The sequence below is a fragment of the Pseudopipra pipra genome, chromosome 29 (assembly GCF_036250125.1).
Source record: "Pseudopipra pipra isolate bDixPip1 chromosome 29, bDixPip1.hap1, whole genome shotgun sequence".
In the NCBI taxonomy this organism is placed as follows: domain Eukaryota; kingdom Metazoa; phylum Chordata; class Aves; order Passeriformes; family Pipridae; genus Pseudopipra; species Pseudopipra pipra.
The window spans coordinates 911,243-930,155 of NC_087577.1; the positions used below are offsets into that span (position 1 = coordinate 911,243).

An 18,913-nucleotide genomic window follows, 5' to 3' on the forward strand; every position below is an offset into this window, starting at 1 on the left:
TTTGGTCCTGAGGCCACACGGCAAAAATATCCCGGCTTTGTGTCCAAAGCCAGACATGGAGCTGGAAATAGAGGGAGACACCCAAAGCTGGCATCAGTGCCAGGGCTGAGGGGGGGCCTGCAAACCAGGGTGGGGGGCACCCCGTGCAGCCCTGCTGCCCCCAGTTCCCACCCTGGGCTGGTCCAGTGTCAGAGGGGCAGCGAAGAAAACCCCAATGCAACCCCTCAGACCAGGGAATCTCCTGCCCTGGCACCCAAAAAACCCTTTTTTGAGGGGGGCAAAGGCCAGATCCACAGCCCTGAGAGGCGAGAGCAGCTCTCGCCCTCCTCTCCCCGGGCTTTGCCCGAGATCAACATTCCTTCGGGGCTTTAGGGTTTTTTCCTCCCTTTTCCTCCCCATTCCCTGGTTCCCTGCGTGCAGCTGGTTGTGCCAGGGCTCGGCCTGCAGCCAGGCTATTTCTGCCTCCTCCTCCTCCTCCTCCTCCCCACCGCTGTCATGGCCCAAGAGGATCCCACGTTCCTGCTCCAAAATAGACCCTCGGGCTCAGCTCGGCCCCACCAGCACCCAGAGAATTCCAACTGGGGGCCCGTGGCAGGATGTGGGTCCCTCTGAGGGGTCAAGATGCTGGTTTTGGGGTTGCCCCAGGCCCTGGGGAGCAGCTTGGCTGAGCAACTCCACAGGGAGCTGGATGTCACCCGTTTGCTTCTCTTCGGGGTCTCTGTCACCTGCTCAAAGGGGTGGCTCACGTGTGACAACCCAAAACCTGCCACATCCCTCTCCAGGAAGGGACCTGGGGCTGAACCCCCCAGGGGGACGTGGCAGTGGGGGCACAGCTTTGGACTCGATTTTGGGAGGGTTGTGAGGGGGACAGTGTCCTCTGGCAGCACAAGGGCCACCAAAACGGGCTCTTCAGCTGGAACAAGGTCACAAACCCCTGGGGGATCATCAGCCAGGGCCACCAGCCAGGGCCAGCCCAAGGCCCGGGGACAGCGTGGGACAGAGACCTGGCTGAGTGGGGACAGTGCTGCCTTGTTCGGGATTTCTGGAGTGGGAATGACGGGGATGGTTGGGATTGGGGGGCTGACATGGGAAGGGATGCTCCGGGGCTCTCCCCTGTGTGGGATGGGGACTGCGGGAGGGGACACCCCAGAGGTCACAGGCCAGTTTGGCCAGTGGCTGGAGCCACAGGGTTGTGTCGGCAGCACTGTGGTGGCGGTGGGGGCAGGGGCAGGATCAGGGTGGGGGCAGGACTGTGACGGTGACATGACCATGGCAGCAGGACCATGGCAGTGATGGCAGTGGCAGGACCATGGTGGCAGTGGCAGGACTGTGGTGGTGGTGGCAGTGGCAGGACTGTGGTGGTGGTGGCAGGACCGTGGTGGTGGTGGCAGGACCATGGTGGTGGTGGCAGGACCGTGGTGGCAGTGGCAGGACCCCACAGATATTTTGCAAGCAGAAAGTCTCCGAGCTGGAAATGGTGAAATCTCTCAACACCGGCAGCAGGGTGGTCAGGGGTTCCCACACCTTTGGGTGCCTCAGTCCCCCAAGGGCTCTGGGCATATCCATGGAAAAAGTGGGAATAAGGCTGGGGGGCAAATGGAAGCACAACCAGCACTTGGTGGGGATCCCAGCCTTGCTGGGCACCCCCAGCCCTCCCAGGACCCCGAGAACCCCCAGTACTGGCACTCCAGGATTCTCCAGCCCTACAGGGATCCCCCAGTTTCCAGCTGGGACCCCGGGGACCCCCAGCCCTCCCAGGGCTCCGGGGACCCCCCAGCCCTACCAGGACCCCGAGAACCCCCAGTACTGGCACCCCAGGATTCTCCAGCCCTACAGGGATCCCCCAGTTTCCTAGTGGGACCCCGGGGACCCCCAGCCCTCCCAGGGCTCCGGGGACCCCCCAGCCCCGCCGGGACCCCCCCGCCGCCCCCCTGCAGTGCCGGCGGGGCCCAGGGGAGGGCGCTGTGCCCGGTTCGGGCCGCGCCGGGCGGCGGGAGCTGCGCCGCGTCCGCACGGGCCACGCCTGGGGCTGGGAACGGGAACGGCACCGGGACCCGCGGGCCACGCCTGGGGCCGCGAACCGGGAACGGGACCCCCGGGCCACCCCTGGGGCTGGGAACCGGCACCGGGAACGGGACCTCCGAGCCACGCCTGGGGCCGCGAACCGGGAACGGGAACGGGACAGGGATCCCCGGGCCACGCCTGGGGCTTCGAGCGGGGCACCGGCACCGGGATCGGCACCGGGACCCCCGGGACCCCCGGGACACGCCCTGGGGCAGCTGCGAGCCGGACAGCGGGGCCGGGACAGGTAATGGGGCCGCCACCGGGACGGGACGGGGGTGCGACCCCGCGGAAGGGCCCCCGAAAGCGCCGTGGGAAGGCGGGGAGCGGCACCGGAACGGGAGGGGGGGCGGCAGGACCACCCCCCTTTGCAGCCCGCTGGTGGACCAGGGAGTCCTGCCGGGACCCCCAGGACCACCGAGACCCCAGCGCTGCCAGGATCCCCCAGCCCCACCAGGACCCCCCAGTACCACCAGGACACCGCGGTCCCAAGCCCCTGCCGGGACCCCCCCAGCTTTGCCGGGACCTCTGGGTCCCCAGACCCACCAGGACTCCGTGGGGTCTCAAGCCTTGCTGGGACTCCTGAACCCCATCAAGACCCCTCCAGCCCTATCAGGACCCCCCCAGCCCTACCAGGACCCCCCCAGCCCTACCAAGACCCCCGGGATCTCAGCCCTTCTAGGGCCGGGGTCGCAGCCACGACCATCCCACTCTAAGGAGGTTCACCCCCCCCTTTGCCGCCCCATCCCGGGGGTCCGAGCCCGCAGCCGGGGCACCCCAGGACTCTCACCCAGCGTGTCCCCCGTGTCCCTTCCGAGCTTCAGGACCCCCAGCAGGAGCACCCTTGGAGCGGGTGACCCCCAGTGCTGGGGGGCTCTCGCAGTGGCCCCCCCCCCTTCCCCAGACCCCGGCGGTGACGCAGAGCCCAGCGGTGGTTTCCCAACCGGGAAGTCATTTTGTGAGTGCCGGCACAGGCCGGGCCTGAGCCGCCCTCGCCGGGGCCACCCCGCGCCCAGCTGGGCTGAGGACCGGACACAGCTCATCGCAGGGGTGGGCTGAGGGCGTGGGGGGGGGCGTGGGACCCCCCCCAGAGCGGGGAATTGGGGCGGCCTGCAGCCCGTGGGACCCGCCGGCAGAACCGCCCGGAGCTGGGAGAGCGGCCGGAGCCGGGAGAGCGGCCGGAGCCAGTGGCCGGAGCCAGTGGCCGGAGCCAGTGGCCACCGTCGCCCTTCGCTGGGCACGAGGACGTGAGGCCCCGGTGGGTGCCGGGAGGGGGTCCGGGCTCACAGGGGTCCGAGCAGGGGGGTTGTGGCGATGGGAAACCCCTGGAGGGCTCCGCGGGGGATCTCTGGTGGCTCCTACGAGGCTGAGCCCACTCTCGGGGGTCCCCACGGAGCCTCCTTCCAGCGCCCCCAGGGCTGGTTGCGGTGGCGAATTTGGGGGGGACCCCCAGCCAGGCCTTTCCGCCGCGCTGCCGGATCCGGGGCTGTGGCGGGGCCGGCCCCGGCAGCCTTGTTTCCTAAGGAAATCAGGCTGGGAAGAAAAGGCAGCCCCCTCTTCCCCTGCCCCACAGCCGGGGGGAGAGGCCGGGGGGGTGCCGGGCCGCAGCCCCAGATGTGTCACAACCTGCCCGTTCTCAGCAGCAGCACTCGGGGATGGGGTGCTGGGAACGGGGCCCTGGGTGAGGGGCACCGGGAGCTCCTTCAGTCCTCCTGGCTGGGACACAGGGCCGGGCTGGCACCGGGGGGAGCGGGCACAGCGGGCACCCACCCCCCCCGAGTGCCCCAGGGCCACGGGGACGGGCCCGTGGGTGCTGTTCCGTGGGGTCCTTGGGGCCGGATCCTGCCCACTGGCCCTGGCCAGGCTGCGGGTGGGACAGTGCCGAGGCTGGGCTCGGAGCCCCCCCGTTCACCCCAGGGGGGTTAGCCCCATTTTGGTGGGTTAGCCCCCATTTTGGGGGGTCATCCCCCGTGCTGGGGGGCTGCCCCTGCTGCCACAGCCCCTCTCCTCCCTGCCAGGAGCAGGAAGCGCGGCCCGGCAGCCGCGGACTTTGGCCCATCCGGCGCCGCCGGCGCAGGGGCAGAGGAAGGAACTCTTCCTGTTTGCCCGTGCCTTGGGTCCGGCACCCACGGGCCCAGCTCTGGCCCAGCCGGGCCTCTCCCACTCCCACGGGGCTGTGCCCGGGCCCTTCCCGGGCGGGTGAGTTCCGGGTGCTTTCGCAGCACAGGAGCTGCGCTGCCTCCTTGGCATGAAGGGAACCCCCGTTCTGGGGCTGAACCCCCCTTCCCACACCCCCTGGCCTACCCCGGGCAGGGCTGTGGGGCTCTGGGGTAAAACCCCACCGGCCCCTGTTTGTTTTCCCCCCCGTCTGCTCTCGGAGCTGCAGCGGAAGAGCTCAACCTCCGGCCCCTTTTCGGAAGGGCCGGGATATTTATAGCTCCCGGCTCAGGGAGTTGGGATTTGCCACGGCCGCCTCCATCCCCCCCATCCTGCCGCAGCATCCTTCGCCTGTGTCCTGCCCTCAGCCAGCCCTGGCCATGGGGAGCCCTTCTGGGGGTCTCTGTGGGATGGCCAGAGTGCCTGGAGGGGGTCTCTGTGTGATCCCAGGGGTTTTTGGGGGGGTCTCTGTGTGATCCCTGGTGGTCTCTGTGTCATCCCAGGGGTCTCTATGTGATCCCTGATGGTCTCCATGTGATCCTGGGGGTCTCTGTGTGATCTCTGGTGGTCTCCGTGTGATTCCTGGGGGTCTCTGTGGAATGCTCAGTGTCCCCTGGGGGTCTGTTTGTGATGCTGGGGACCCCTGAGGGTCTCTTTGCAATGCCAGGTGTCCCTTGGGTGTCTGCATGTGATCACAGGGGTCTCCTGGGGGTCTCTATGTGGTCCCAGGGGTCCCCTGGGGGTCTCCATGCAGTGCCAGAGGTCTCCTGGGGGTCTCTGTGTGATCCCAGGGGTCTCTCAGGGGGTCTCCATGCAGTGCCAGGGGTCTCCTGGGGGTCTCTGTGTGATCCCAAGGTTCTCCTGGGGGTCTCTCTGTGATCCCAGGGGTCTCCTGGGGGTCTCCAGGCAGTGCCAGGGGTCTTGTAGGGGGTCTCTGTGTGATCCTGGGGTTCTCCTGGGGGGTCTCCATGCAGTGCCAGGGGTCTCCTGGGGGTCTCTGTGTGATCCCAAGGTTCTCCTGGGGGTCTCTCTGTGATCCCAGGGGTCCCCTGGGGGTCTCCAAGCAGTGCCAGGGGTCTCGTAGGGGGTCTCTGTGTGATCCTGGGGTTCTCCTGGGGGGTCTCTGTGTGATCCCAGGGGTCCCTTGGGGGTCTCCATGCAGTGCCAGGGGTTTCTTGGGGATCTCTGTGTGGTCCCAGGGGGTCTCTCGGGGGGTCTCCATCTCTGTTTGGTGGCTGGGAGGTCGGTTTGGCATCGCTTTGGGGGGTCAGGACCGCAGACATCCCCCCTCCCTTCCCAGTGCCCGCCGGCCGCTCCTGCCCACGCCGTGCCAGCCCCAGCGGGTGCCCCGAGGTGTCCCCATGGAGTGACCCCGCGGGGGTCTCGGCACCGGGGGGACCCTGGCTCCCACCACCAGCATGAGCGACTTCTGGCACAAGCTGGGCTGCTGCGTCGTGGAGAAGCCCCAGCCCGTGAGTACCACGGGCTCGGGGGGGTTTGGGGAGGGGTCTGGGGGGTCAGCGGGGGGCTCACGGCCTTCATCCCCCCCCGCAGAAGAAGAGGAGGAGGCGGATCGACCGCTCCATGATCGGGGAGCCCATGAACTTCGTGCACCTGACACACATCGGCTCCGGGGACATGGCTGCGGGAGAGGGGCTGCCCATGGTACCCCCGGGGCAGGGCCGGGGGGGGGGCAGTGATGGGGGGTGGGCGTTGCTTTTGGGGGGCTGGGTGTTGCTTTTGGGGGGCTGGGTCTCGTAGTCGGGCGGTGGGTGTCAGTGTTGGGGTGATGATTTTCATGGTTGGGTGGTGGGTCTTGCTTTTGGGGTGCTTGGTCTCAGCAGTTGGGTGGTGGGTGTCCCTTGCAGGGTGCTGGGTGTCCTGGTTGGGTCCTGGGTGTCCCTTGCAGGGTGCTGGGTGTCCTGGGTGGGTACAGGGTGTCCCTTTCGGGGTACTAGGTGTCCTGGGTGGGTGTCCCTTTTGGGAGCTGGGTGTCCTAGTTGGGTCCTGGGTGTCCCTTGCGGGGTGCTGGGTGTCCTCGGTGGGAGTCTCTTTCAGGGTGCTGGGTGTCCTGGGTGGGTGGTGGGTGTCCCTTTTGGGAACTGGGTGTCCTAGTTGGGTACTGGGTGTCCCTTGCGGGGTGCTGGGTGTCCTGGTTAGGTACTGGCTGTCCCTTTTGGGGTGCTGGGTGTCCTGGTTAGGTATTGGGCGTCCCTTTTGGGGTGCTGGGTGTCCTGGGTGGGTGGTGGGTGTCCCTTGCAGGGTGTTGAGTGTCCTGGTTGGGTCCTGGGTGTCCCTTTTGGGGTGCTGGGTGTCCTGGGTGGGTCCTGGGTGTCCCTTTCAGGGTGCTGGGTGTCCTGGGTGGGTCCTGGGTGTCCCTTTTGGGGTGCTGGGTGTCCTGGGTGGGTGACAGGGTGGCACAGGGGGTGACAGGCCCTCCCTGCAGACCGGAGCCGTGCAGGAGATGCGATCCAAGGGCGGCCGGGAGCGACAGTGGAGCAACTCCCGGGTGTTGTAGCGTGTGAGTCCACGGCCCCCCAGCACCCTCTGCCCCCTCGGAGGCACCAGCACCGAGTGGCACCCAAAGGAGCCCCCTCTCCTGCGCTCCCCTAACCCAACCTCTGGGATTTCACAGATTCCTGGCGTTTTCAGCCCAAACTTGAACTGCCCCCCCCCGCCGGAGGAGAGGCCGCCCTGGAGCGCTGGAGCCCCGCGGGGTTTATGCAGCACCAGCCTCGCCCAGCTCCCGCTGACTCCTGGTCCTCATCCCCCCGGAAAATCCCTCCTTCCCGGGGGCATCGGGCCGGTGACACGGGGAGGGGGCGGGGACAGCAGCCCCCTCCTCCTGCCCCCCTGGAAAGGACCGTGCCAGGAGCTGCCAGGAGCTGCCAGGAGCTGCCAGGCTGCCAGGCTGCCAGGAGCTGCCAGGCACTGCCAGGCGCAGCCCACGCCTGCCAAACCTCCCCGGCATTCCCTCTGTCCGCTCCGGCGTGGCCTGGGGGCTGCCTGGCGGTGCCTCAGTTTCCCCAGGGAGAGGGTGCAGAGGTGGCTTTGGTGCCTCCTGGAACGGCACAGAGGAGCAAAACCGGGATCAACCCACAACGTTCCGGTGCCAAAGCGGGGTCCACCCCGAGATGTTCTGGTGCAGACCCAGGATATGGCGTAAAACGGGGATCGAACCCCGGGGCTTCAGTGCAGAGCAGGGACTAAACCCCAGTGCTTTGGAGCAAAACCAGGATTAAACCCCGACGCTTTGGGATCAAACCCCGATGCTTTGGTGCCAAACCAGGATCAAACCCCGACGCTCCGGTGTCTCACCATCACCGAGCCCGCAGTGCCTCCCCCCGGCGTTCCCACCACTGCCAAACTCCCCCCTTTTTTTAGGATATGTTCTTTTTTTTAAGCTCCAAAACCCACCTGAGCAGCCTCTGGCGGGGCAGGGCCGTGGTGGGGTCCCCTCCACCCAGGACTGTCACCTGCAGAGGCAGGACAGGGCCCGACCCCAGGAGGCTCCCGAATTCAGGCGCGGGTGTACATAGTTTAATTAGCGCCATTTAATTAGGATTAAATGTTAAAACAGCCTGTGCTGGGTGGCAGAGCCTTTCCCCTTCCTGGGCTCCACTGGGATGCTCCAGGCAGAGCTGGGCTTGTCTAGTCCTGCTTCGTGTTTGCAGGGGGGGATTGCAGCCCAGGGGAAGAGGGGCTTCACCCCCTGGAGCGGGTGGGGGGCACCCCTGGCATGAGTGGGGCAGCACCAGACCCGGCCCAGAATAAAAGCCAAGAGCCCAAAGTGGAAGAAAAGGGAAATTTAATCCTTGGAAAACGTGGGTGACAATGCTGGGCTGGCTGCGTGTCCGGACCCGGCATCCAGGGCCCCCTCACAGCCCCCCAGGGGAGGGAAGGACATCAAGAACTCGTTAAAAACCAACCCCCCCCCAGTGCCCTCATTAAGTGTGTGCAACTGCTGCCCCCAAAAACCCACCCTGGGGGCCCGTGGGGAGCCCGCCGGGGGCACAACTCACACCGAGGACCAGGAGCTGAGCTCTAACCAAGGTGGCTGCAACCCCCCCCATGCCCGGGCACCCCCCAGGGCCCGCTCAGGGACCCCCAAGTTCTCCTCCAGCCCTCCGGAGCCGCGGGGTGCCCCGGTTATTTGGGGGAGCCGGGGGGCTGCCCCGTGGCGATGCGGCTGACCCGCTCCAGGACGTCCTGGGGGCACAGCGGGGGCACGGCCTGGGCCAGGGGACACTCCTCCACCAGGCTGTTCATGGGGGTGGGCGGGGGCACCACCTCCTCCTCGGGACCCCCGGCGGCCCCCGCGCCGCCCAGCGCTGCCCGCAGGATGGGCAGCACCTTCTTCCTGGAGGCCAAGGCGTTGCCCTGGGCGAAGGCGCCCACGCAGGGCCAGGGGCTGGGCAGGGGCTGCAAGTGCAGGGACGGCGTCGTCGCCTCCTCCAGCGCCCGGCACAGCTGCGGGGGAGCGCCAAAATCAGGAGGGTTTGGGGCAAACCAGGGCCGGGGGAGTGCCAAAATCAGGAGGGTTTGGGGCAAACCAGGGCTGGGGGAGCGCCAAAATCAGGAGGGTTTGGGGCAAACCAGGGCCGAGGGCACCCGGCCCCCCCAGCTCACCGTGCCGCGGAGGGTCTCGCACCGGCTGTACACGGCCAGCTTGCGGGTGGGCTCGTGGCGCTCGTTGAAGGAGACGGTCATGGCCACCAGCCCCGCGTAGCCACGGGCCTGGCAGAAGGCGTCCAGGTCCTGCAGCAAGCCGGGCCGGAGCAGGAAGGTCTGGAGACAAGGGAAGAGGCTCTTCGGTGTCACCGCCGCGTCCCCGGCGTGCCGCTCCCCGCCCCGGTTCCCTCCCCGCCGAGCCTCACCTCCAGGTCCACGTAGACGCCGCTGATGGCGAGGACCAGCTCGTCGCCGGAGATCACCTTGAGGTCCTTGCGCAGCATCTGCTCCGTCGTCAGCCCTGGGAGGGGACGGGGCGGGCGTGAGCCCCCGGCACGTGCTGCTGTCCCCGGGGAGATGGGATGGGGGGTCCACGGGGCATCACCGCACCTGAGACGTCAAACTTGGCCGCCTGCAGGGCCCCGAAGACGCTGTCGCGGGGCGGCAGCTCGGGGAACCTCTCCTCGAGCAGGGCCACGCACGCCACGTCCCGCGGCGTCACCTTGCCGGCGGCCGGGCTCAGGTTGATGCAGTCCAGGAGGATGGTGCCTGCGGGGGACACGGGAGGGATGCATTGGCACCGTCCCCTCGGCCGGGGCTGGGCCGGGTCCCCCCGTCCTCACCGTGCAGCAGCGCGGCCGTGGTTCTGTCCAGCAGCCCCGGGGGGCCCTGGGCGATGCGCTCGGTCACCAGCGTGGCACAGGAGCCCACCGGCTCCACCGTCACCCGGCACGGCGGGCCGCGCTCCCGCTCCAGCGGCCGGTGGTCCAGCACCTCCACCACGGCCTCCTCCAGGGCTGCGTCGGCACTGCCGGGCAACACGGGGAGGGTCACCCCCGGCAGAGCCCAGGAGCCCCCTGCGTTCCTCTCCTTCCCTAAAAACACCCCGCAAAGGGATAAATCCGAGCCGTGCCGTGCCAGGCGAGGAAAGCGCAGGGCTCCGGGTGGGTGGGCGTCCCCGTGTCACCCCCCGGCTCACCCGGGCAGGACGTGGTGATCCACCAGCGTCAGGGAGAGCAGCCCGGCGTGGTGCAGCCCCCCCAGGTCGATCTCGTCCCGAAAGATGAGGGAGGCGGCCGGGACGCCCCGGTCCCGCAGCAGGAACGTCGTCTCCGTCCGCAGCGCGAAGTCGGCGCGGGGGATGTTCAGCACCGGCACGAAGGCGGCTTTGGGAGCCGGGGAGCTCTGCGGCAGGGGGGGGTGACACCCCGTGAGGCGTCCCCCGGGCCACCCTGTCCCCGAGGCAGCGGGAGGGACCCACCTGGGCCAGGAAATAGGCCAGGGCCAGCGCCGAGACCGTGGAGTCCAGGTCACAGGCCTCGTTGCCCATCACCACGTGGACCTCCCGGTGATGCTGGATGTGATCCTGCCGGGATGGGACACGTCAGGCGTGGCAACAACACGTCTCCGTCCTCCAAAAACCCCCCAGACTCTCCCCTTCCCCTTCAGGGGGTCACCCCAGCGTCCCTGGAGCCACTCATCACCCATGTCACCCACAGATTCCACCCCCAGGCGGGCTCCTGGTGACCCTTGGACGGGCCTGGGATCCACTTCTGGCACTAAACCCTCAGGTTTTAGGGTATGTGTGTGAAATGGGGCTCCGGGGAGAACAGGAAAACCCACCTCAGCCCACCGTGGGGACAGGGACCATCCCAGCCCCGCAGCCTGGGAGCATTTAGTATTTTAACCCGTTTTTCCCAGAAACGGTGAGTTTGGGGTTGGTTGTCCCCCCCAAAACATGATGTTTCACCCCTTTTTTTCTTGTCTGCAGCAGCAAGAAAAACATGTCACTCCCCCCAGTGCCTGTCACGCTCCAGGGAGCCGCCCCAGCCCCAGGCTGTTTTTTGGGGACAATCTCTCCTGCCATGACCCAGATTCACTCGTTGCTTCCATGGGAGCCCAGGAAATAAAGCCCCGGGAGCAGCAGGTCGGGGGACCCACGCCCCGTGTGCTGCAGGGGGTGGGGAGGGGGTGCTGGGGAGCCCCCGGCCAGGAAAAGGGTTTGGGGTGTCCCTGGTGTGGCTGTGGAAGGAGCAGCTCCTTTCCCCAGGGGAGATGGGTGCACCCCTCTTGGGGGTATTGGTGCTCTGGGCACCCACACCCCCTGCACCCCACTCCCCTGGGCATGGAGACCCCCTGCACCCCTGGGCATACAGACCCCCTGTACCCCATCCCCCTGGACATGCACACCCCCTGTACCCCATTTCCCTGGTCATACAGATCCCCTGCACCCCACTCCCCTGGTCATACAGAGCCCCTGCACCCACTTTCCTGGTCATACAGACCCCCTGCACCCCACTCCCCTGGCACCCCTGGGCATGCAGACCCCCTGCACCCCATCCCCCTGGTCATACAGACCCCCTGCATCCCACTCCCCTGGGCATGCAGACCCCCTGCACCCCATCCCCCTGGTCATACAGATCCCCTGCACCCCACTCCCCTGGCACCCCTGGGCATGCAGACCCCCTGCATCCCACTCCCCGGCACCCCTGGTCATACAGACCCCCTGCACCCTTGGTCATGCAGACCCCCTGCACCCCACTCCCCTGGCACCCTTGGCCATGCAGACCTCCTGTACCCCACTTCCCTGGGCACCCCTGCCCCCCACGGCACCCCCTGCACCCCAATTCCCACTTTGCCCTGCCCCCCACTCCCCTGAAGCATCGCTCCCCCCAAAACCCCAGACCCCCGAACCCCCTGAGTGCTCAGACCCCCGAACCCCCAGACCCCCGAACCCCCTGAGCGCTCAGACCCCCGCACCCCCAGTCCCCCGAGACCCCCGAACCCCCAGACCCCCGAACCCCCTGAGCGCTCAGACCCCCGCACCCCCAGTCCCCCGAGCCCCCCGAACCCCCAGACCCCTCGTGCCCCCCTGATCCCCCCCGAGCCCCCCGTACCTGCAGAGCCGCCCGGTTGCCCCGCACGAACCGCTCCATCCCGGCGCCGGCCCGCGCGGCCCCTCCCAGTACAGCCCAGTACAGCCCAGTATTACCCACTATAGCCCAGTACAGCCCAGTATTACCCACTATAACCCAGTACAGCCCAGTATTACCCACTATAACCCAGTATAGCCCATTAGAGCCTAGTGTAACCCACTATAGCCCAGTAGAGCCCAACATAATACGCTATAGCCCAGTACAGCCCAGTATAACCCACTATAACCCAGTACAGCCCAGTCCAGCCCAGTATAACCCACTATAACCCAGTACAGCCCCGTATAACACACTACAGCCCGGTACAGCCCAGTACAACCCAATATGACCCACTATAGCCCAGTACAACCCCCTATAGCCCAGTCCAGCCCAGTATAGCCCAGTACAACCCACTACAGCCCAGTCCAGCCCAGTATAGCCCAGTACAACCCACTACAGCCCAGTCCAGCCCAGTATAGCCCAGTACAACCCACTACAGCCCAGTCCAGCCCAGTATAGCCCAGTACAACCCACTACAGCCCAGTCCAGCCCAGTATAGCCCAGTACAACCCACTACAGCCCAGTCCAGCCCAGTATAGCCCAGTACAACCCACTACAGCCCAGTCCAGCCCACCACAACCCGGCGCATCCAACCCCCCCCGCCCCGCGCCGCGGGGGCTGCCGGGAAGGGGCGTGGCCCGAAGGGGCGTGGCCCTTCCCGGCATCCCCCGCGCCTGGGGGGGCCTAGGGGGGACCCCCCAAAATCTTCCGGATACCCCCAAACTCTCCCGTAACCCCCCGACTCCCTTTACAGCCCCCAAATCCACCCCCGCCCAGACCCCTCGGACCCCCCAAAACTCTCTGGGACCCCCAAACCCTCCCCCCCCCTCCCCAACCCCTCCCTCCCAAGGACCTCCCCCCCCCCAAACCCCGCACAGGTGCGACCCCCCCAAAGTTTCTGACACCCCCAAAATTACACCTTTAATCCTCTTCCTCCTCCTCCTCCTTCTCCTCCCCCCGCCCTAAATCCGCCTTCCCAGGAAAAACCGGGGCGGGCGGCTGGAGGTGGAAAAACAGGCCCCTGTGGAGCCGGGAAAAGTGGGAAAAAGAAGAAAAAAGAGGGGGAAAAAAAAAGAGAAAGAGATAAGGAAAAAATAAGGGGGAACGGCAAAAAAAAGAAAAAAGGGAAAAGGAGGAAAAGAGAAGGAAACGAGGAGCGCAAAGGAGGATTAAAGAGGAAAAGAGAAGGGGAAACGGAAGGAAAAGCAGGAGAAAAAAAGAAGAAGGAAGAGAAAGAAGGAAAAAAGAATAAAGGAGGAGAAAGGAGGAGTAAAAGAGGAAAAAGGTAAAAAGGATTTAAAAAGGTGGAGTAAAGTGGGGGGGGAAAAACAAGGGGAAAAGGAGGGAAAAGGAGGGAAAAAAAGAAGGGAAAAGGAGGATAAACAAGGAATAAAGAAGAAAAAAGGGAAGAAAACCAAGGAATAAGGAAGGAAAAAGGAGTAAAAAGCAGGAAAAGAAGGTGGGAGCGGGATCGCGAGCGCCGGGAGGGGCTGGGGGGGTGGGAGGGGCTGGGAGGGGGCTGGGGGGTCCTGGGGTGACCCCGACCGGGGACTCTGAGGCGGGGCCACAGCCCGAGACCCCCCCCCGGCCACACTCCGAGACCCCCCGGCCACACCCCGAGACCCCCCCGGCCACACCCCGAGACCCCCCCGGCCACACCCCGAGACCCCCCGGACACGCCCCGAGACCCCCCGGACACGCCCCGAGACCCCCCGGACACACCCCGAGTCCCCCCGGCCACACCCCGAGACCCCCCGGTCACACCCCGAGCCCCCCCGGCCACGCCCCTGAGACCCCCCCGGCCACACCCCAGACCTCCGGCCACGCCCCGGCCACGCCCCGAGCCCCCCGGCCCGGCCGGTCCGTCCGGCCCCGGCCCGGGCGGGGCAGCGCCGGGAAACTCATCCCATGGAAATCCAACCCCACCGCCTTCCCTGGGGTTGGTTACATTCCATTCCATTTTATTATTTTATTTTATTTATTTTATTTTATTTTATTTTATTTTATTTTATTTTTTATTCTATTCCACTTTATTCTATTTTATTTTAGTCTATTTTATTTGATCCTATTTTATTCTATTTTACTTCATTTCATTTTACTTCGTTTCATTTTATTTTTCTTTATTTTATGTCACTTCGTCGTTACATATTTTAGTTTACATCATTTTATATTTTATTTAGCTGGTTTGTTTCTCATTTTAATTCCAGCGACTTACAAAGAACATTTCTACATGGCTATTTACTTAATTATTAACCCTCTTTATTTTATCCATTTGCTTACCCCTCAAAACATTTTCCTCTCATTTATTTGATTAATAATACTCTTTATTTATCAGCTCACCTCTCTATGTGTTCATCTGCCAGGACTATTTATTTACATATCTATAACATTTCATTTATATTATTGTATTTATTTGCTTGATATATTAATTATTCATATTATATTTTACATATATTCATATATGATATTATATATAAATAAAATAAATATTATACATTATATTATTATTACTTATTATTACTTATATTATTATTTATATTATTATTATTTATATTATTTATGTTATATTATTATTTATATTATCATTTAATCATGTTATGTATATTATATTATTATTTATATTATTACTTATTATTTATATCATATTATTATTCATATTATTTTTTATATTATTACTTATATTATTATTTATATTATTTTGCCATATAATATCTTATATTACTACATTAATTATATTGATTAATTATATTAATATGTATTTATTATATCTCTATTATATCTATATTTATTTTATTTTCCCGAAATCCCCAATTTTTCCTCTCTAAGGTTGACATTTGGGATGTGGCTGTTCCCAGGAGCCTGAGCCGGCCCCGCTCGAGGGGAGGGTCTCCCATGGAGCAGGACGGGACCCCCCCCGGCCCCTCCCGGCGGGGAGGGGACCCCCCAGGTCCCGGAGGAGGAAACGATTCCCGCCGCGGGCCGGGAGAGCCCGGCCCCGACCCGCGGAGATTCCCGGGATGCGGAGCCGGGAGACGCCCCCCCCGCAGCCCCCTGCCAGGAGGAGCCTCGGGGGGGGGCCCCGGAGGGAGGGGGGTCCCCCCCCAGTCCAGGAGATGCCCCCCCCGCAGCCCCCTGCCAGGAGGAGCCTCGGGGGGGGGGCCCCGGAGGGAGGGGGGTCCCCCCCCAGCCCGGGAGATGCCCCCCCCGCAGCCCCCTGCCAGGAGGAGCCTCGGGGGGGGGGCCCGGAGGGAGGGGGGTCCTCCCCCAGCCCGGGAGATGCCCCCCCCGCAGCCCCCTGCCAGGAGGAGCCTCGGGGGGGGGCCCCGGAGGGAGGGGGGTCCCCCCCCCAGCCCGGCCGAGTTTTACTGCGTCAAATGGATCCGCTGGAAGGGGGAGCGAACGCCCGTGGTCACCCAGAGCCAGAACGGGCCCTGCCCGCTCCTCGCCATCATCAACGTCCTCCTGCTCCGCTGGAAGGCAAGAGGGGGGGCCCGGGGGGGGCCCGGGGCGGGGGGGGCTCGGCCCCGGCGGGAAGGGGCTCATCCTGCCCCCGTTCCAGGTGAAGCTGCCCCCGCAGAAGGAGGTGATCACGGCCGAGGAGCTGATGGCACATCTGGGTGAGGGGGGGCTCCTGAACCACCACTGGGATGGGGATGGGGGGGCTCCCCTGGGACCCCACACTCCTGAACCACCACTGGGATGGGGATGGGTGAGGGGGGGCTCCCCTGAGACCCCACACTCCTGAACCACCCCTGGGATGGGGATGGGGGAGCAGGGGCTCTCCTGGGACCCCACACTCCTGAACCACCACTGGGATGGGGATGGGGCAGCAGGGGCTCTCCTGGGACCCCACATTCCTGCCCTGATGCTGGGAAAGGGTTGGGGGCTCTCTGGGACCCCCACATTCCTGCCCTCCTGATGCTGGGATGGGGATGGGGGAGCAGAGGCTTCCCCAGGACCCCCACATTCCTGCCCCAATCCTGGGATGGGGATGGAGGAGCGGGGGCTCCCCTTGGACCCCCCACCCCTGCCCTGCTGGGGGTGTGCCAGGGGTGACCCCACTGCCTTCCAGGGGATTGCATCCTGGCCACCCAACCCCGGGAGACATCGGAGGGGCTCCAGCTCAACTTCCAGCAGGTGAGGAGCAACACCCCAGGTGACCCAACCCCACCACTGACCCCCTCCCCGTCCTCTTGGGGGGCACGGTCAGCTCCAGGACCTGGGGGTTCCCCCTTCAGGAGCAAACCCCCCTGGTTCCTCCTCCCTCCCAGAACATCAGTGACACCATGACGGTCCTCCCGAAGCTCTCGACGGGGCTGGACGTCAACGTGAGGTTCACGGGGGTCTCGGATTTCGAGTACACCCCCGAGTGCATCGTCTTCGACCTCCTCAACATCCCCCTCTACCACGGCTGGCTGGTGGACCCCCAGGTGAGGACCCCCCCTGGGCTGGGGGCTTCCATGGGGCCAAGGGAACGATCCAAGGGCTGCAGCAGCTCTGCTCTGAGGGGTCGGGGTCAATCCTGGACAAGGCCACCAAGCTGGGGGTGGATTCCCCACCCCTGGAAGTGTCCAAGGCCAGGTCGGACAGGGCTTGGAGCAACCTGGGCTGTGGAAGGTGTCCCTGCCCATGGCAGGGGGGTTCTGGATGATCCTAGAAAGTCCTCTCCTGACCCAAACCCCTCTGTGATGTTTTGGACGGGGCTTTAAACCTGAGCTAACGGACGATTAATGGGAGGAAGTTGGACCAGGTGATCCCTCCCATCCCAAACCCTTCTGTGATGGTGGAAACCATCAGGAATGTCCCTGTGATGGGGAAACCATCAGGAATGTCCCTGTGATGGGGAAACCAAACTGAGCCACCCCTGGGCTGCCACAGGTCGGAAGCCAGGAGCTCACCCCCCTCCCCTGCCCTCCCTGCAGAGCCCGGAGATGGTCCAGGCCGTGGGCAAGCTCAGCTACAACCAACTGGTGGAGAAGATCATCACCTGCAAACAGGCCACCGACTCCAGCCTGGTGAGCGAAGGTAACGGCCCCTCCCCGGGGTCCCTGGGGGCAGAGCTGGACCCCCCCAGCCCCGCTGCCCTGCCCTCGATGTCCCCCACAGGGCTGGTGGCCGAGCAGTTCCTGGAGGCCACGGCGTCGCAGCTGAGCTACCACGGGCTGTGCGAGCTCACGGCCGCGGCCCCCGAGGGCGAGCTGGGCGTCTTCTTCCGCAACAACCACTTCAGCACCATGACCAAGCACAAGGTGGGCCCCTGCACAACCCCCCGTGCCCCCCGAACCACGGACCCACGCTGACCGTGCCCTGTCCCCCTGCCCAGGGCCACCTCTACCTGCTGGTGACGGACCAGGGCTTCCTGCGGGAGGAGGGGGTGGTGTGGGAGAGCCTGCACACGGTGGACGGGGACAGCTGCTTCTGTGACACCGACTTCCACCTCAGCCACGCCCCGGGCAAGGGGGGGGACCCCCGCGGCCCCCCCGGACCACCAGCTGCAGCAGAGACAAGTGGACCAGGTAGGGGACAAGCGGTGGTGGGGTTGGGGACACACACAGACACCCCTGAGTCTGGTCCCAGCCCAGCTGCAGGGTCTGGGCTCGCCGTGCTGACCCCCCCTCTGTTTGTGTTCCTGTCCCCCCCCCCAGGATTACATGGTGGCCCTGTCCCTGCAGCAGGGGCAGGACCCCCCCTCGGTGCTCAGTGACCTGGAGCTGGCGCGGCAGCTGCAGCACGAGGAGTATCAGCAGCACCATCCTCCTCCTCCTCCTCCTCAGCAGCAGCAGCAGCTTCCAGGGCAGGTAATCAGGGCCCCCTCACCCCTCCTCTGCCCCTCTGGGGGGCGTGGGGGGGTCTCTGCAGGTCCCTTCAATCCCCAGCACCCCCCCTGACCCTGCTGGCTGGTGGTGGTGGTGGCCCTGAGGGGGTCCCTGCAGGTGGGTGGTGGCCCTGGGGGAGTCCCTGCAGGTCCCCCCACACCCCCATGTCCCTGTAGGTGGGTGGTGGCCCTGGGGGGGGTCCCTGCAGGTCCCCCCACACCCCCATGTCCCTGTAGGTGGGCGGTGGCCCTGGGGGGGTCCCTGCAGGTGGGTGGTGGCCCTGGGGGGGTCCCTGCAGGTGGGTGGTGGCCCTGGGGGGTCCCTGCAGGTCCCCTCACACCCCCCCTTGTCCCTGTAGGTGGGTGGTGGCCCTGGGGGGGGTCCCTGCAGGTCCCCCCACACCCCCCATGTCCCTGTAAGTGGGTGGTGGCCCTGGGGGGGTCCCTGCAGGTCCCCCCACACCCCCTTGTCCCCACAGGCGGGTGGTGGCCCTGGGGGGGTCCCTGCAGGTCCCCCCCACACCCCTTGTCCCCACAGGCGGGGTCACGTCCGGCCGGAGAGCGGAGGCAGCGGCAGAGGCCGGATTTGGACTGTACCCTCCTGTAGCCCCCCCCGGGGGGGTCCCCCACACCCAGAGCCCCCCGACTCCCACTCTGTGTCCTCCAGGGAGATCCCACGGGGGTCTCTGGGGGGCTGCAGAGGAGACACAGACACAGGAGGGGTGAGGGTCCGAGCCCAGCGCTGGGACCACCCCGATCCTTCCAGTGGCCTTATGAACACGGGGGTCCCACTCAGAGGGTCCCACTCAGGGGGTCCCATCAGGGGGGTCCCACTCAGGGAGTCCCATCGGGGGATCCCATACCTCAGTCCATGCTCCTGGACACGTTTCTAGGGGGAAAACCCTGCACCCCCCTGTTCCAAACGTTGCCTTAGCCCTTGGCAAGTAAAGGACTTGTCCCCCTGCACACGGGTCTGGCTCTGACACCCCCGGGCACCCACGGGGGGCTTTGGGGTGATGGGACCCTCCACGCCCCTCGGACACGGGGGTCGGGGGTCGGGTCTGGGGGGGTCTGGGGGCCCATCCGGGGGGTGCAGTGACGCGGCACGGCCCGCAGGGGGCGATAGGGGGGAGTGGGGTCTATGGGGGGGACATATAGGGCGGGTATGGGGGGCCCTGTGTGTATGGGGGGGATTGGGGTGAGCGAAGGGTACTCGGGGGTCTGTATAGGGCCATGT

The 18,913-nt window shown here is 65.0% G+C and overlaps 3 protein-coding genes across 7 annotated transcripts in view; 2 read left to right on the top strand and 1 right to left on the bottom strand.

Annotated features, from left to right (window-relative positions):
• CDC42SE1 (CDC42 small effector 1) overlaps positions 1 to 7,800 on the top strand; it is a 119,565-nt gene extending 111,765 nt beyond the window's left edge. For 2 of the 4 annotated variants that reach the window (XM_064638279.1, XM_064638280.1), the window contains exons 2-6: positions 5,616 to 5,690; positions 5,773 to 5,883; positions 6,665 to 6,739; positions 6,854 to 7,120; positions 7,157 to 7,800. In XM_064638279.1, the coding sequence (XP_064494349.1) occupies positions 5,637 to 5,690; positions 5,773 to 5,883; positions 6,665 to 6,736 (237 nt within the window). In that variant the 5' untranslated portion in view covers positions 5,616 to 5,636 and the 3' untranslated portion in view covers positions 6,737 to 6,739; positions 6,854 to 7,120; positions 7,157 to 7,800. Of the gene's footprint in view, positions 1 to 2,958; positions 3,320 to 3,989; positions 4,261 to 5,518; positions 5,691 to 5,772; positions 5,884 to 6,664; positions 6,740 to 6,853; positions 7,121 to 7,156 lie in introns of those variants that run through there. The other 2 variants (XM_064638277.1, XM_064638278.1) reach the window with 2 other exon arrangements.
• A 209-nt stretch (positions 7,801 to 8,009) lies between these two features.
• Positions 8,010 to 12,500, bottom strand: PRUNE1 (prune exopolyphosphatase 1). 2 transcript variants are annotated; one of them, XM_064638257.1, is made up of 9 exons: positions 11,787 to 12,500; positions 10,513 to 10,654; positions 10,151 to 10,255; positions 9,869 to 10,074; positions 9,513 to 9,697; positions 9,280 to 9,438; positions 9,096 to 9,190; positions 8,848 to 9,006; positions 8,010 to 8,688 (listed from the first exon to the last, which is right to left on the bottom strand). In XM_064638257.1, exons 3-9 carry the CDS (start codon positions 10,217 to 10,219, stop codon positions 8,368 to 8,370), a joined length of 1,194 nt encoding a protein of 397 aa, XP_064494327.1. In that variant the 5' UTR covers positions 10,220 to 10,255; positions 10,513 to 10,654; positions 11,787 to 12,500; the 3' UTR covers positions 8,010 to 8,367. The 2 variants fall into 2 exon arrangements, with proteins under 2 accessions (XP_064494327.1, XP_064494326.1); XM_064638256.1 differs by lacking the exon at positions 10,513 to 10,654.
• A 1,156-nt stretch (positions 12,501 to 13,656) lies between these two features.
• Positions 13,657 to 18,642, top strand: MINDY1 (MINDY lysine 48 deubiquitinase 1). Its single transcript, XM_064638255.1, is given in 11 exon segments — positions 13,657 to 13,800; positions 14,688 to 15,338; positions 15,421 to 15,478; positions 15,934 to 15,998; positions 16,133 to 16,291; positions 16,784 to 16,886; positions 16,968 to 17,110; positions 17,185 to 17,358; positions 17,360 to 17,377; positions 17,507 to 17,647; positions 18,200 to 18,642. Coding segments are annotated over 10 exon segments (1,530 nt in total). The 5' UTR covers positions 13,657 to 13,800; positions 14,688 to 14,753; the 3' UTR covers positions 18,284 to 18,642.
• The last annotated feature ends 271 nt before the right edge of the window (positions 18,643 to 18,913 follow it).

Excerpts from the sequence above, each read along its gene's own strand:
- PRUNE1 (XM_064638256.1), bottom strand. The coding sequence starts at position 11,825 with ATGGAGCGGTTCGTGCGGGGCAACCGGGCGGCTCTGCAG. Across the intron at positions 10,075-10,150 it reads TGGCCTATTTCCTGGCCCAG|AGCTCCCCGGCTCCCAAAGC; the intron begins GTGGGTCCCTCC and ends CCCCTGCCGCAG. Across the intron at positions 9,439-9,512 it reads CACGGCCGCGCTGCTGCACG|GCACCATCCTCCTGGACTGC; the intron begins GTGAGGACGGGG and ends TGTCCCCCGCAG.